Source organism: Micrasema longulum, unplaced genomic scaffold (assembly GCF_059751315.1).
Source record: "Micrasema longulum isolate JH-2025_06_02 unplaced genomic scaffold, ASM5975131v1 h1tg001733l, whole genome shotgun sequence".
NCBI classification, from domain to species: Eukaryota; Metazoa; Arthropoda; class Insecta; order Trichoptera; family Brachycentridae; genus Micrasema; species Micrasema longulum.
Window position 1 is genome coordinate 299,801 of NW_028278911.1, and position 16,999 is coordinate 316,799.

Genomic DNA, 16,999 nt, shown 5'->3' on the forward strand with positions numbered 1-16,999 from the left:
CTATTTATTACTGTATTGTCTTATCTTTTTAAAAAATAAATATTCACTTTGCAAAAGCATGTTTAAATCAATTTAAAAACATTTTTTTTTTCAGCCTAGACATTTACAATGAAACTATGCACTATAGAAAGGTCAAAGAAACTTGATCATTCATTGAATTTAAACTATTTGTCGTACAATATAAAGACTGATTATTTCTTTGATTCACATACAGGTGTTTTTTTTTTTATATAAAAAAAATATTTGCATTCTTATGATTTACTCATATATTAATTTTGGAGCCATTTTGAATGAGTTTTAAATAATTCACTATTAATTATAAAATGGGAATTATGTTGGGGTAGAGTGGGGTTTGAACCTCAGACCTCTGATCCGTGAGTCCGCAACACTAGCCACGGGACCACTACCCGATTTATTATATAAGTTGTAATTATGTAGATATTTATATTATAATTTTTATTCGGTTTTTGTACATAATTGTAAAGTAAAAGTGTAAATATGTATATAAATAAATGTCATATGCTTGTCCCTAAATGAGTTTTTCCCAGCACTCTTTGGGCATATTCAATAAAATTATGCATAATATGATTTTCAAATAAGTAATCAAATAGTATTTTCCCAACTAATGAATATAATATTGTATGTCTCTACATTATATTACTCCCTTTTTTCCAGGTATATGGTGAAACATCCTATGAACTCATATGCCAAATGATAGATCAAATAGAAATCACATCAGAAGATGTATTCGTAGACCTAGGATCTGGAGTTGGTCAAGTGGTCTTGCAAATGGCTGCCGGTACCCCTTGTAGGATATGTTTAGGGGTTGAAAGGGCCGAGGTTCCTAGTAAATATGCCGAAGTAAGAAAAGTATTCATTTTATCAGTATTAAATATTTAAAGACAAGGATGAAATAAAAATATTTTATTAATAAAATACATAATAAACCTGATCGTCGAATGCGTCCTATGCCTGTAATTAGTTCAGTGAATTACTCTGTTACAATATATGTAACTATTGACAGATTTACCCAAATTGGGGTCTGTTTATTTTATAAGCTCCCTGCTTCGCTTATTAGCATTGCTCAGATTATATCAAAATACTAATAATAAAGATCATTATGAATTATTTTTAATGAGAAATAATCTCAAGGGTACTTAATGTTTAAAATGCTCAGAGAAAGATTTCTATTTTATGGTTTATTGCTTTAAATAAATATTTGCATTTTTATAATTGATGAGACAGGTGGATAAAAAAAATTCAAAAAAGCATTTAAAAAAAAATACATAGATGAAGATTTTTTGTACAGCCCTTTCATATAAAACCCAACTAAACCATAAAAAAGTAACAGAAAACTAATTTTAATATTAATATTATCAATAGTTTGACTGGTATTCTAAATTGCAGATATCTCTGCTTTTGTTTTTGTCACATTACACCTTAATCCACTCATTGTCTTCAACTTACCTTGCTAAAGTTTTTGTGACACTTAGAAAAATTTAAAACAGCGAAACATCAAACATACATCTTTTCACGCATACACTAATTATTCTGACTTTTGACTCGCCATCTTCAAGTATTTGTTGAATTTTGTCATGCCATATCTTTCTTGGTCTTGGTCTTACATAATGCACTGATCTCAACATTGGTCCAGATCAGTGCATTATGGTGGTTTACCACACATTTGCCTGAGAAATTGCATTTCAACAGCATAATCTCAATATTTTTTATTGTAATATCTCGGTGCAGACCTTCCAATCATAAAATTAATGTTTCTGTAATCTATTGGCTAGTTGCACAGAAAAAGTAGATTTAAATAAAGTTTAGATTGCATTTTTGTCAAAGTGGACGACGCATGGAAAAAGTAAGAAAAAATTACTCATTTTGCCCATTTTGACAGTAAAAAAAAATTAACTATAATCTTAACATTCTGTGATGAAACTGGCTCTAAATCTTGTTAAAAATATTTTCTCGTAATTTAATGTATATACACCCTTTAAAACTGCAATATAATATTTAAGATAAAAATTTTAACAATTAACCAAAAGTGAAGTTTCTTGCTTTAGGTAAAATGTTCGATTCAATAAAGAAAAGTAAAAGTAAACTAAGTATTTTAATAAATACCTCTTATTGAAATCATTAAAGTATGTAATTGCAATTATTTCATATCTTTCATAATCGTCGACTCTTGAATTATGCTTTACTTAACTGACTTTAAAACTTCATAATTAATTTAAAACACCGATGAACAAGTCCGCCTTATGGTGTAATGGTCAGCGCGTTTGCGTACCGTGTAAGAGTTTTCGGATTCGATTCCCGACATGGTTGACATGAAATGTTTATTTAAAAAAGGTGTTTTTACACTAGAATATTTCGTAGTCCCTGGACTGGCACCTGAAGCGTAAGACTGATCATTTTACTTTCATATAACAAAGATGATCAAGATACTCTGCAATTGGTGTACCGATCCTGTGCCCTACGCACCATTTGGTGTAGAAAGAGAATAATGAAAAAATGAAAGATAAACAAGTTTTTTATTTCACAATAATTATAAATAATAAAATAATTCAGTTATGTATAGTCTTTATTAAATGGCGAAAGATTTATGTTTTGAATTTTCAAGTTCAGTCATATCACTTCACAAACTCTGTCGACTTATGGATAAGTCGTTGCACAACGCTGCTCCGGAGTATTTAAAAGAACTATGCATTCCAGGTGAACTAGCTGAAAGACATCTTATGTTTAAATCAGCTACATCTACAGCAATGGGAAAGGTTTCGCAACCTCTACGCAACCAGCCCACCAAATTCGGTGAATGCACATTTGCAGTTGCGGGCCTTATATGGAATGCTCAACCTGTAGAAATGCAAAACTGTCAGAGTGAAGTGATGTTTCAGAAAAAAAAAAACTTAAAACCCACTTGTTCTCTAAATCATTTGAATAAATTCCAGGCATGTTACGAAATAAATAGTTTTACTTAAATTTGAATTCAAATAAAATTTGATACTGCATAAAACACTTTTGTAAAGTGCCCTTAAAATATTATATTACTATGAAAATGGGAACTATGTAAGTTATCCATTATTATAAGAATAATCATTAATCATAATATTACTAAAAATAATTATTAATCATAAAATTAACAAAATAATAATTGTTGATTTAATTTTTGGATACAGATGATGGGAAAATTTGAACATGTTTTTTTTTCTAATTTAATATTATTATTATTAATCTAATTAATATTTTTTTTTACAGTTTATGGATAATCACTTTAAAATGTGGATGAAATGGTATGGGAAGAAATATGGAGAGTACAAATTGATACGAGGAGATTTTCTTTTAGACGAACATAGAGAAAAAATCAATTCCGCGACAATAGTTTTTGTGAATAATTTTGCTTTTGGTCCAAATGTTGACCATCAACTAAAGGAGAGATTCGCAGACTTAAAAGATGGTGCTAGAATAGTGTCATCAAAAAGTTTCTGCCCACTTAATTTTAGAATAACAGATAGAAATCTTAGTGACATCGGAACAATAATGCATGTTAGTGAGATGTCCCCACTGAGGGGATCAGTTTCCTGGACAGGGAAGCCAGTGTCTTACTACCTGCATATTATAGACCGTACAAAACTGGAGAGATACTTCCAAAGACTGAAAAATCCCAAAGTCAAGGTCAGCAAAAGGGTCTGTTCATTTTCTTTTTTATGTATTTTGTTTACTTTTTTTTTAAACTACTTTTTCTAGAAAAGTGTACTATCCTTTTGTGTTTCAGGGTGTTGTGAATGGAAGCTCCGGTATAAGCGAAGACAGCGAAAATACACCACCCGTACGGAATCGTGCACGACGAGATTTAGTTAATGGAAAACCAAACGCCACTATCAGACAAAACATAACAGCGTCGAGAGAAAGGCGGAAGAGGGTAGTGCGAACTCAAATCAAATCTACCAGCAATTCTGAAGCGAGCAAAACTAGGGTCATCACTAGAGATAACAGCACTGGTGATAGACCTAAACCTCGGATATCTAGGCAGAGTTCCAAAGAGTCTAAGGAGTCCAAAGAGGAATCCAAGGAATCTAGCTCAGATGGTAGTGAGGAAGATGTTCCACTTGTCCCTCCAGCTCGTCAGTCCTGGGGCGCTCCCTGGGCTTCCTCTGAAACTAATGGAACAGGTTATTATCTTCCATTAATCTTATTACTATTCCATCATGCATGGATCTCTACATGCCGAGACTTAAATAAATAAAAATACTACTAATGAATAATAAAAGTTTTGGAAATGTTATATTTAAAATTCGTTTCATTAAAAGTTATATTGACTTCAATATTTGTTCCTAATACTTATACCAACCATTTGGCAGCATTAACCTATAATTGGGTAATTTATAATATTTGGTAAATTATGCTCTTTTTATTCTTATCCATAATTAATGGTTGAGGTAACTGTAGGTTGAGAAATCAACTATTGAGAATAAATCAATAAAATAAACTTACTTGAGAATTCCACCTGGGCCCTAAAGAATTAATGAATTACAATTTACAAGCGGACAGTATCGACTGTGTTTTTCACAATTTACAAAAAAAAATAACTCTACGGGGGAAACTAAGCCAGATACAACAACGAAGGTTGGAGCACTTTGTAGAGCTATTTTCAAGGAGTTAGCTGTGACTCAAAAATGACTATTTTGGCCTTACGATAAGATAGAACTGGGGTGACGACTTTCTGGTTTGTTATTATGTTATACATATAACTTCCCTAGTAGCATTTATTGTTGGTAATCAGTAGGGCCAATGTAACCTCACGTCGGCCCTACTGATCACCAACAGTAAATACTACTATGGTTATATGTAACAGTTTTTCAGTACGCTATAACTTAACTAACCAAAAGATCTTAGAACTACTAACTATAGTCAACAAATCACAAAACCAGACTAGTTTTTATTTTATTTTTTTTATTTTTTTATTTTTTTATTTAAATCTTAAAGTAGGGCACACATATCATACATATTGTTATGTGTGTTCTAATAATAACATTAAAAATATATTTAATTTATAAATTGTTTATCACATATGTCTTGACCATTATTTTAAATTTTGATATGTTTTTTTCTTCATAAATATTTTTTTCCATTTCGTAATACTTTTTAATTGCTTTAAATAAAATTGAATTTTGTGACTTTGCCTTTTTCCTAAATGGAAGTCTAATTTTGTTCTTTTCTCTAGTATTGTGATCGTGTTCATGCTGGTTCCGATCAATTTTTTTCCAAAATTCTGTTTTTTTATTAGAGTTTATAATTTTATGAACAAATATCATTGTATTGTAAAATATTCTTTGTTTATATGTTAATAATTTCATTTCATTTACCATCGACTTTTAACGTTAGACAATGGCAATACAATAACTAATTATTTGAATAGACAACAATCCAATATCTCTAATTACACCTGAGTACAGCCAAACGTAATCTGACACATCTCGACCGCAGGTTTCGGTTGAGCCGAAGTTTCGGTCAACAGTTATTATACCGACTTTGTTGAAGTCAAAGGCTTTAAACCATAATTCTGCAAGAAGCCGTTTCATTATTTCAAATGTGTTTCAAACTAATTACATAGGTCTTATAAACATTCTGACATTCAAGTCGAAAGATGAATCAATGATTAAAATTAATTAATAAGATTAAAATTAAGTCAATGGACATTTGCAGTTCAAATCTTTTTGTTAGAATGTGTATAAGACTTATGCAATTGGTTTAAAACTTATTAAAAATAATGAAACTGCTCTTTACAGAATTGTGATTTGAACCATTTATATGCACGCCCAATGGGCATTTTCAAGATCATATTTTTACATAGAAAATGATTATAAAGGAAAGTAGAAAGACACAATGGTATATAGTAGACTTGGTGGGAGTGGAAGCGGGAGAGAGGTGTTTATAATTGAATTTGATTCTGTGATCGTTTGAAAGAAGACAACTTGTTATTAAATAAATCAAGACTGGTATATTTGTTATTTGACATGAACACTGTCAATATAGTTTAAAAATATAAAAATAAAAAAAATGTATAAATATATACAGGGTGTATAAATATATATATATATATATATATATATATATAAATATATACAGGGTGTTCATTAAACTCTGTCACATCCGAAACCACGATGATCAGTATGAGCAAGAAGACATATTGGCACACTAAAATAAATTTTTAGAACTAATAAAATTTACAAAAATTAAATATTTAAAAAAACAAATGGTTGCTTACTTCTACAAGGGAGAGGGGAGGGGGGAGTTTGATACATTGTCAACCACACGGCACGCCCCCCTCGCTTCTTCCCTGCAGAAGTAAGCAACCATTTGTTTTTTTAAATATTTTATTTAAAAAAAAATTCTGCATTCTAAATATTTTTTTAAATATGCTAATATGTCTTCTTGCCCATACTGATCATCGTGGTTTCGGATGTGACAGGGTTTAAAGAACACCTGTATAAAAACATAATTTTTCAGACTTATATATAATATATAATTCAGATAAAAAGGTTGATAAATAAAATATATATATTTTTTTTTATAAGGTCTCTGTTCCAAAGTACCTATGTGATAGATTTGCAGATATAGTTAAAGATACAATGTTGTTGTCACAGAAAATCCACGCGGTCGGAGGGCAGCGGCGAAAAAATTATTAGTCAGGAAGGTTACGAAGGTCGGGGCTGCGGTAGCTGTAGCCACCAACGGTGCTGGCTCAGTCACCAGTAGAGCGCGCGGGCGCGTGCGCAAGGCTCGGCGCGCTCTCAACATCTCGGGGCTGGAGCTGCTGCACAGCCGCACGCTGCAGAGCACGCAGCACGATGAGCGCCTGCTGCCGCCGCCGCCGGGCTGCGTGGACCAGCGCCTGTCCGCGCTATCATCGCTGGCGCCGCACGCTGAGCTCGCCATCCCGGAGCGCCCGCGTGACACGCCCTATGCCCTGCAGCTGCTACTCGACATGTTCAAGCACCAGTATATGCAGGCCGTGGAGAACATGCGCAGTCCCCAGTACAAAAAAGACATTCAAGCTCAGATTGATAAAGAAATGGTAAGTGATATTTTAAAAAATCACATCTATGTCCAGGCAGATGAAGAATACAGTTCTGTGTGTGAAATAGAACCTGAAACCTGGACGAGTGTTTTCGACTCGCTGGCTAATCTCACGGACAAATCCTGAAAAAGAAAATCATAACTGGGGATAAGTTGGCCTTGTAGTGTAGTGGTGGTTGGACATTCACGTACCGTAATTTATGTCCCGGGTTTGATTCCTGGCAGGGTCTACGTGAAATATGTGTTTGAAAGTTCTGCCCTGGAACTTTTACCTGAAATAAATGATTGGGGTACGTTGCATTTGGTGTACCAATGTAGTGTCCTATGCACCTTCGGATACAGATAGAGGGTGAAAGATGAATTGGCTGGTGACCCTGTGGCTAGTGTCGCGGACACATGGTCCGAAGGTCCGAGGTTCGAACCCCACTCTACCTGAACTTGATTCCTATTTTCTAAAAGTAAGGTATTTACAACTCGTTGAAAATGTCCTCCAAAATTGAAATATTTGGGTAAATTATAAGAATGCAAATATTTATTTTTCCTTGAGGAAAAAAAAAAACAAAAATCTTAATGGTTTTAGTGATAATGAGAATGAATGCCACTTAACTGTTTACTCCCGAAGCTTGTAATTGTATATTAATAAAATAAATTAGTGTGAATATGTATATTTTTCTTATGTTTTAGGAAAATAAGAAACAATTCTTATCGCGTGCTGCCCAATTGGAAAAACAAATAAAAGTTCTGATCCAGGATACTGTCGTACTTCTTAAAGCAAGAATGAGCGAAATAGGGATTAATGCTACCAATACTGTTGATCTCCTAACTAAATCTAAGGAAATAGTCAGTAGACATAAAGAATTGCAAGGGAAAGTTAGTCGCCTGGAATTTCAAGTTAGTAAAAGTTCTAAGTCCTTTTCTATTATTACCCAGAGTTGCAAATTTTTTACATCAACACTGTGTATCAAATTTTCTGTGCACTTGAAAGTGGTTTTGTCATAATTTATTATATGAATTAATTCATGCTTTTAAAAAATGATTGTACTATATATTTTTTTTATAGGTTGCCAATATTGAAGCTGAGCAAGCTGTGTTAGTTAAACAGAGAACTAAAGAAATAACTGAAAAATACATTAAATTAGGACATATTCAACCAAATACTGAAATAACATCATCCATTGCCCGTGAATGTATACTGAAGGAAGTATCTGCAACATTAGCGCATAGAAAGCGATTACATTCTCATATAAGTAAACTTGAAATGGAGAATACACATATAGAGAATATCAACGAGGAACGAAAGATGGCTCCTCCAGTACCCGTAGCAACTGTTAAACCCCACGCTGTAAACAATAAGATCACTAGAAAAAGTCGAGAGAATCGTTCTCGTTCCCAAGAGTGGCCCGATGTTCCAGATATTGGTAAAATTGAGGAACAAAATCCAGAAATTTTAGCTCAGAAAATTTTAGAGACTGGACGGCAAATAGAAGCTGGCAAATTAGGGGCGGTTGGCGCTAAGCATCACAACCATTATTTAATGAATGGCCATATCAGAGAACCTGAAAAGGTTTCAGATTATACCAAGATAAAAAATGGCATTGTGCATCAATCAAAAAGTCAAGTACGAAGTGTGACTCCTATGCAAGTCAGTAGTAGTAAACAGCAATCTCCTGTTAGAGTACAGAAAACTCTTAATGTGGTTGGGAAGGTTCAAGAGTCACCTAAAGTTATCAACTTCGAGGATAGACTCAAAAGTATAATAACTTCTGTTCTTAATGAAGATCAAGAACAGAGAAAAGCCGCTCATCAGCCTACTCAGCAATCTTTTCCCAATGCGAGTTTTCCCCAACCACAGCAACAAACACATACATACACTTACCCTTACATAGCTAACCAACCAGCATACAGTCAAGCAATATCTCAGTCACATTTCTCTACGCAATACACGCTTAGCAATCAAATGAGAGTATCACCTGCGGATATAAAGCCGGATTATAGAGAATACAAACATTCCTTATCAGACAGATTTCTGCCTTCAGATTCCATTAGAAATGTGGAGGTTTATTCTCGGCACGGAGTTATGATACAATCCACAGATCCACTTAGAAACGAATCACCTCGACAGGGAGACAAATTAGAATCTTACCGGGTTAATGGTGATGTAGTACGTCATTCTAGAGAAGAGTCACCTGCTGCAAGAACCATTCTACAACCTGATTATACTCAAGTCTCACCTGCTAAGCTAGCTCTTCGAAGGCACTTATCCCAAGAGAAATTGTCTCAGCATCATCCCAGCACCATTGTGGCCACTCGTACTATTGGAGATCTCGTTAATGGAGAGATAGAGCGAACGTTAGAAATTTCCAATCAAAGCATAATCAACGCAGCTGTTCATATGAGTGCGATGCTGGTAACTCCCAGCAATATGATGAATTCTAACATTCCTCCTCGGCCGGAAAGAGTAAATGTTCGAGTAGATACTGATTCAGAATCCTTAACCAGAACATATAGTCCTGTGTCAAGACCCGAGAGTACTGAGGGAACTGAACAACCACTTCCTGCGCACAGCGTTCGCTCCTTCTCCACCCTGTCCCCATCTCCGCACAGCCCACCGCCCCCTCGCACCACGGTGCTTTACCCTCCCCCCAAGGGTTATGGGACTCACCAGTATGCACCTTTGCCACGGGCGGAGATCAAGCCCTACCACGAGTCCTACTTCGTGGACAGCAAGCCTCCCACTGCTGCCCCTCCCCTGGAGGGCCTGGCGGCGTGTCTGCAGGAGCGCGTGCTGGCATCTGACTACTGGAAGGTCAAGGAAGAGACGCCGCCCCCTGTGTCTGTCATCAAAACGGAGGTGTGTGACAAGTCCCCTGCTGCGTGCCAATACGCGGCCAAGCGGGCGTCCCCTATCATCCACGGACCGGTACGGCCGCCCAAGAAGCAGCACCTGGAGAGCCCTCCCGAAGGAGAGTCCCACTCTGGCACCTCTACCCCATTAGTGGATGAGCCGGCTTCCAGACCCGACGAAGGTACATCGTCAATTGTCGTTTGATTTCACTTTTTAATTTGATTGTAACTTTATTACTTTCTGTTTTAGTACAAATTTAATATAGTAAAGAACTGTGAACTATGTATTGCAAATAATGTCAATGTTCTTATGGAAAGCAAATAAATAACAATTATATTTCTCTCTGTCTCGCATCGTAAGAATTAATTGAATATTGCAATACTTGGCTAGATCTTCTATTCGATAAGTTTTTATGTAGTGGAATTCTGAAATGCATGGTAATGAATTGTAGAACATAGAAGAATAATAGACTTTTATGTTTGAATGTTCTGGTGGCAGTGACTGATTTTGCACTTTGTAGACAGTGGTTGTGAGTAATCTATTGCCAAAAATAGATGTAACATTTGATATTTTGTATACTACGATGACATATGTATTGCATTTTGGAAAATTATTTCGACAAAATGTATTTCCAAATATTTTGTTTACTTTATTAAATATTACGGGTCAGTTAAATGAAAAATGTTTTGATCCTTGTGGTTTTTATGTAATCACATTCTTGTTTATTTAACTTATTATGCAACAAACATGTTTTTTTTATCTTAGGCAGTTAGAAAAATCTGTTTTTTTCTGCTTTTATTCACAACTTGGAAAAGTTTGCTTTTGTTGTTGTGTAATTTTATTATAAAAATATACTTCTGTATGTTTTGCACATGGTTTTAATTTCATTAAAGTTATTATTTTTATTCTCTGATAAATGCAGATGGTTTATATTGCTACCCGAATACCAGTTGAATTTTGATGTTTTTCTTCGACTAAATCAACTATTACCACAATGGATATATTATTGATTTAATTACTATTGAGTTTTTTGTTTTTATGCCTGTTTGGAATTTAAAAAATAAATATTTGTAGATCTCATGTTGTAAGAAGGAAAAAACAAAGCAATTTTCTAGAACAATTGTTTAGCTAGTAAAAAAAGAAATTAAGGGCTTTGATAAAAAATATTCACTTTTTAAATTTTATTTAAATCATTTAGAATAAATTCCCGAATGTGTTATTTATTAATCAAGCTTCATTAAAAACCTGACTGATTATTTTTCGTAATGAAACTATATAATATGTATGTGCACATTCTGTGTATTTTTTAGTGGCCAAATAATTTTATGTAGTAGTGGAGTCTTTGCTCATCATATTCGGAATTTATTCAATGTCACCGAACCGAATAATACTATATATTATGTTATTTCTTTTTGTGAATGAAGAAGAAAAATAAATGTCAATAAGAATATGCACCAGATGAGTCTTGGGAGTATTACAGTGGTGTACACAAGGTTTTTCTCCAATCGCAGTTTACATTTTTTTTTAAAACATTACACATCATAATTTCTCCCTTACTTACCTTTGGTATTTTGTCTTATTTTAGCTTTTCTATCTTATTATAAACCACTCTAATAGGGTATTTTCACTAATTTTATCAAGAACATTTTTTCAAATTATTAGTAATCGTTATTTAAATTGCTAATACAATGTTAAATAGTAAAACAAGGCCTCTTCTGTTTTCCAAGTTCCGAAAGTAAAACTATTTATAGGCCTAAGGGTTTTATTTCAATATTGCATGCATTTTAATAAATTAACTGTTTTACATTTTATCTAAGCTCTCACTTTATATGAATATAAAAATAATTCTACTAAATATTTTCTATAACGAATAACTGATACAACCATTGTGTATGATTTCTATTAAAACCTTTTATTAACTTATTTATGTACATTATTATTTTTAATCGATAGATATTTTAATTATGGTAAAATATGTTTCTTTAAAAAGGGTTTTAGTCATTTACAACTTTAAAGACACATGAAATAGCAAAAAGTTAAATGTACTATTATTGAAAATTGTGAGAATACCCTACTCTTAAGAGTCTAAAGGGCTTGCGTCTAACACCCAAATTTTATACTTTTTTATAAAATGAACTAAATTTATGATCATTACTTAATATTATGTTCTCATTGGTAATGCAAACATTTTTCCATTATTGAATTCCTTCAATAATTTAAAAGAAACTGGATGCTTTTAATTGCGTAAATAATATTTAAAATGAAATAAATATACATAATGTTATCAGAAACTATTTTCTAAGCAAGTTTCTTTTTTGTTTTTAGAATTTTTTAGTGTGGTTAATGTGTGCACTTATCAAAGGGTTTTTATTTTATTCATGTTATTGTTTGAAGAACTTTTTGATGTTTTAAATGTACTTATGAAATTATAACATTTCTGTATTTAAAGATGATAATAATTTTGCAACACATACACTGCTCTGGAAGGCTTTTTTTTACATATTTATTGCATTTCATATTTATGTATAAATTCAGTGGTATTTGTTTTTCGAAATGTATTGTTTTATTTTAAAAATTGCAAGCGAGTATTGTGCAATATCTTGATTATAATTTATTATATTTTGGTTTTAATAAGTTTTTATTTTAAAGCACTTTATGCTATTTTATTTCTAATTTGTTTTTCTTTTAGAGTTTATTGTTGTGGTTTTACTGTTATGTTAGTTGTAATTTTTAGATTTCTTACTGTGAAAACTTTTAGTAGTCATAATAGTGTATCGCATGATTCTAATACACACTTACATCTGTGTTTAAATACGGTATACATAAAATTTGTATTGTATCAGTATTATCATTATCAAAAATTATTATTTATAGATCACTCTTTATTTATAGTTTAATATGTATGTACATATAATAATAAGTATTTTATGTATTTATATCATATTATACATACATATAAATGGTTCAGTTATATTATAAGTTCCTTTTTTTTCAATATTTAGATTTCTCTTGCACGAAAACAATTTAATATAACTCTTTACTTGTACAGTGTTAATAATTAATATTACTAAATAAAATAAAATACATAATTTTAAAGGACATTTTCAAATTTGACTATGTTTGCAACTTACAATATTTTTTTATCAAATTCAGTACCAATTTTATGCAACGAGTTAAATGTGATTTTATCATATTAAAGCCAAACAGTTAAAAGTTTTTGTATAAATGTTTGCTTGTACGATTTCAATATTATTTTAAACACTATCAATGCACCATTTATTTGCTTGTATTTATTTATTTATGTATGTATGTATTTATTTATATTATTTATAATTGAGATATAAGACCATTACTGGCTAAGAAATATTTTAACTATTTAACGAAGTAAATATTAAAGTCTGTAAATTAATCCTCTTCTAAGTTAGTTTGTAAAGTATTTGTGTAATATATATATAATAAATTTAAATATTGAAACTGAGAAAATAGAAAGAAAAAGTTAAAATACATACAAAACCTTATTAATATATTAAACAAAGTTGTTATACCACATTAATGGAATAATACATGCAAATATCAGGATATTTGTCAGGTACGTCGACACATATTTATATACATTAAAAATACTTATATATATATATATATCATACACTTGGTTCTTAGTTCCCTGATGTTGATAAAAATAATTGAACATAATCATTTTCTTTTAAATTAGTTACTTTTGTTCAAATTTTCAATTAATAAATAAAAAAAATAATAAATACAAAACTGTAATCACAGTAAAACCCCGTTAATTAAAAATTATTGACACTTACAATTTTCTAATAAATTTTTACAATAGTATGTTTAAATATATTTTTTTTTAATGTACAATTGTGACTGACAGTCTACACATATTTTTAAAAGACAATAAATATATTAATAATATAAATGTCCCTTCAAGAGTAGCAAATGATTATGTTTATGGAACTTCAATATAAGCAATAAAAAAAAAACTGGTTTTCATTTAGTTGCAAGCTTTTGTTAATATGTAATTCCAAATATCCCGAAGTTGTTAGTAAAAATTCAGCCATATTACACACAAAATATATATTTTTTAAATGGATGTCCGGATAAAAAAAAACAAGAAAATGCCTATACTTCCATATTCCCTTCGAAAAGAATAGTTTTTTTTTTATTTTTTAAATATCTGTCTTTAAAAATAGATTTATATATCTCAACTGTCGCTGCTAATAATGAAAATAATTATTGAAATCTGTAATTTTTAATAAAAATGAAGTTAAAAGATAATTTATAGTAAAATATCAACATAATAATATTACATCAGCGAAAGGAGAGTCAAGTGTATTTAAAAAGGAGCTACATTTTTTTTTTGGATGCCTTCCGAGTGGAGTAAAGAATAACATTGAACGTTGCAGGGTGTAATTTGTGTCGCAGTAATGTAAATGAAAATAGTATAAATATACAGATATGTTATATTAGTCTTACTTCTTATCTTTCCCTTCCTTCTTCTAATTATTTTGCCTGTTGCATACAAAATAGTAGCTGTGTTTTGACTATACTGTGCAACATTGTTGTCTTTTTACGTTCACAGCACATATTATTATTTTTATTTAGTGTGATTATTTTTGCTTTTCATATTAACAAATTTTTACTTTTATATGATTATTTGGAAAGTGCACACTGACCAGAAAAAGCGATCAGTGAGCGAGGACAATAATGTAGGTCAGTTTGTCGAACATTAGTGTAAGTATGCGACAGTAGAGGCTAATGTTCTCATTTCATACGGCGCTTGGTGTGTCTTTAGGGACTCGCCGACACCTGCCCTGACTGATTACTTTTTACATCTGATTGGTAATCGCAATCACATATCAAAAAAATGGTAAGTTGAAAAGATTAGCATTCAAAAATATTCTGTCTCGAAAGATAAATAATTTTTGCGAACTTATTCAGTATTCTATATAAAAGTAATAATTTGTAATAGCACGCATTTTAATAGCTTTAAAAGCACACTTATTATTTGCATTTTTTATTTCATCGGTGGTGGTTTGCAATTAATATTTTTAAATTAAATAAATGTACAATACAATACACGATAGAGTGTCCTCGAATTTATGTTGCCAATTTTGTTCCGACAGAATCAGAGATAGGAGAAGAAGTGGAGGAGAGTAAGTGGCAGGATCGAATTGCATTCAGATTCGATCAGATTGTTTCCTTCGCATCTACGGCAATGGAAGATAAGCGACGCAGATCTACAGAGGAAGGTACCAGCTGCAACACATCTCCGGACTCTGGTATCGGACACGGGGACCCTCCACCCCCCAGCGTGGTGGTACCCGAGCAGACCTGTCCCCCCGAGCCCTCTCCGTTGCCGGCGGTGCCCGTCAAGTCCTCCGACAGCCCTCCCTTGGAGCCCCCTGGCGAGTTGTCCGTACCCTTGCGCACGCCCTCGCCCTGCTCCCTGCCGCCACCTAGCCCGCCCGTGCCGCCGCCACCGCCACCCCCCCCTCCCAAGTACCAGCGCCAGGAGAAGACCCCAGCTCCCGCCCACCACTTCAAGAAGAAGTTCTTTCACCGAGAGCAGTGGAACGGCTGGCCCGCAGAACCCACAGCACGCGACCACCCTCGCAAGGATAAGTTCCGACCCAAAGGAAAGGACTGGGACTGGAGTGGGGGCGGTGCGTGGGGTCGGAGGGAGCACCCCATGTGACCGTGACCCGTGCGGAGGGACCGCCACCCGTATGCGTGACGCTCGTGTAGGCAATTCTGCGACTGATTTAGTTCGTAGTGCATGCTGCGAACTCGTGACTTTAATAGATATATTTTGGAATGATATTATGTATGAATAGCGCCGAATCGCTCATTCGTTTTATCTGGATTTTTAAAATGTATTTTGCAAATGATAAATTTATTTGATAAACATAGTCATGTTTTTTTTGATAATTTGACTAATTTTGAGTCTCTTTACATTTTAATTATGTAAAATAATTAGATAATCGCGTATAGATAAATTGGTTTGATTGTATGTTGCAGGATATGGGATGTCAATTGCGCTTCTAAAGACATTGGATGCGTTTCGCCTATGTACATAGTATTTATAGGCCTATATTCCTTTCAGACTGAAAGTCATGTAGGCTGTATGTTGTGTACATAGTCGGTTTGTTATTTTTTGTTTTAATATTGTATAATTGGATGTTTATTTTGTGTATTGTATACATGTATATTTGTGACTGTCGATTAGGTATTGTAATAATTATTTTATAGTTTAATTATTTTTCTTTGTTATTGTTCCTTTTGTGTATATGTTATTTTAGTATAGGTAAGCGTCGAATAAGTAATATGGGCGTAATCGAGGTTCTATAAATGTTAAGGTGTAGATCTACGTGAGCGTCTAGATTAGTTATTAAATTTATGAAATCTACTGCCAACTATAATATTTTTAATAGCATTTGTAAATATTTTGCGTAAAACTTAGATCATTCATACATGACATCTGTGATTGAATTCAAAAGATTAAAATTAATTGGAATTAAATTTTGTTGTTATATGGATAATGACTAATTTTTTACTTACTCACTCGGAATAATAAACGATGAATGATATCTCAAATAGTACAAATGAGAAGACTTAATGACCGATAGGATTCATCAATATTATGTTTTTAATCTGTCGTGAATGCTTAGTTTGATTGTATCCCCGTGTATTAGTTTTATTTTATACAAAATAAACTGGTATTACTCGAGAATCCTTTGTTTTATTAACAATAATGTTCAAATTTGTTCAGCCGATTTTGATCAGGAAAAGTATGCAAGTTTGTGATATTTATTCTGTTTAAAACTATTTCAATATTGGATATGAAAAAAATGATTGAAGTATTTAGTAGAAGTAAGAAGAGAAGAAAAGAAATAAGGGGTATTGACAAAAAATACATGCTAATTTACTAAAAAATCAAAAGCAAAATATACAGAAAAAAGATTTGAAATTACTTAGAAAAGTTAGAAAATTAGAAAAATTTGAAAAGATATAATAAAAAAGTTGTACAAAGTAAAAACAAATTAAGGTAAACAAGAAAAAACA

The 16,999-nt window shown here is 32.5% G+C and overlaps 1 protein-coding gene across 1 annotated transcript in view; it reads left to right on the forward strand.

Annotated features, from left to right (window-relative positions):
* gpp (DOT1 like histone lysine methyltransferase grappa) overlaps positions 1-16,667 on the forward strand; it is a 75,898-nt gene extending 59,231 nt beyond the window's left edge. Inside the window, exons 5-11 of the mRNA XM_088237510.1 lie at positions 676-861; positions 3,259-3,687; positions 3,776-4,172; positions 6,648-7,078; positions 7,765-7,971; positions 8,141-10,106; positions 15,061-16,667. Coding sequence (XP_088093636.1) covers positions 676-861; positions 3,259-3,687; positions 3,776-4,172; positions 6,648-7,078; positions 7,765-7,971; positions 8,141-10,106; positions 15,061-15,632 — 4,188 coding nt within the window. The 3' untranslated portion in view covers positions 15,633-16,667. The remainder of the gene's footprint in view (positions 1-675; positions 862-3,258; positions 3,688-3,775; positions 4,173-6,647; positions 7,079-7,764; positions 7,972-8,140; positions 10,107-15,060) is intronic.
* Positions 16,668-16,999: the final 332 nt, after the last annotated feature.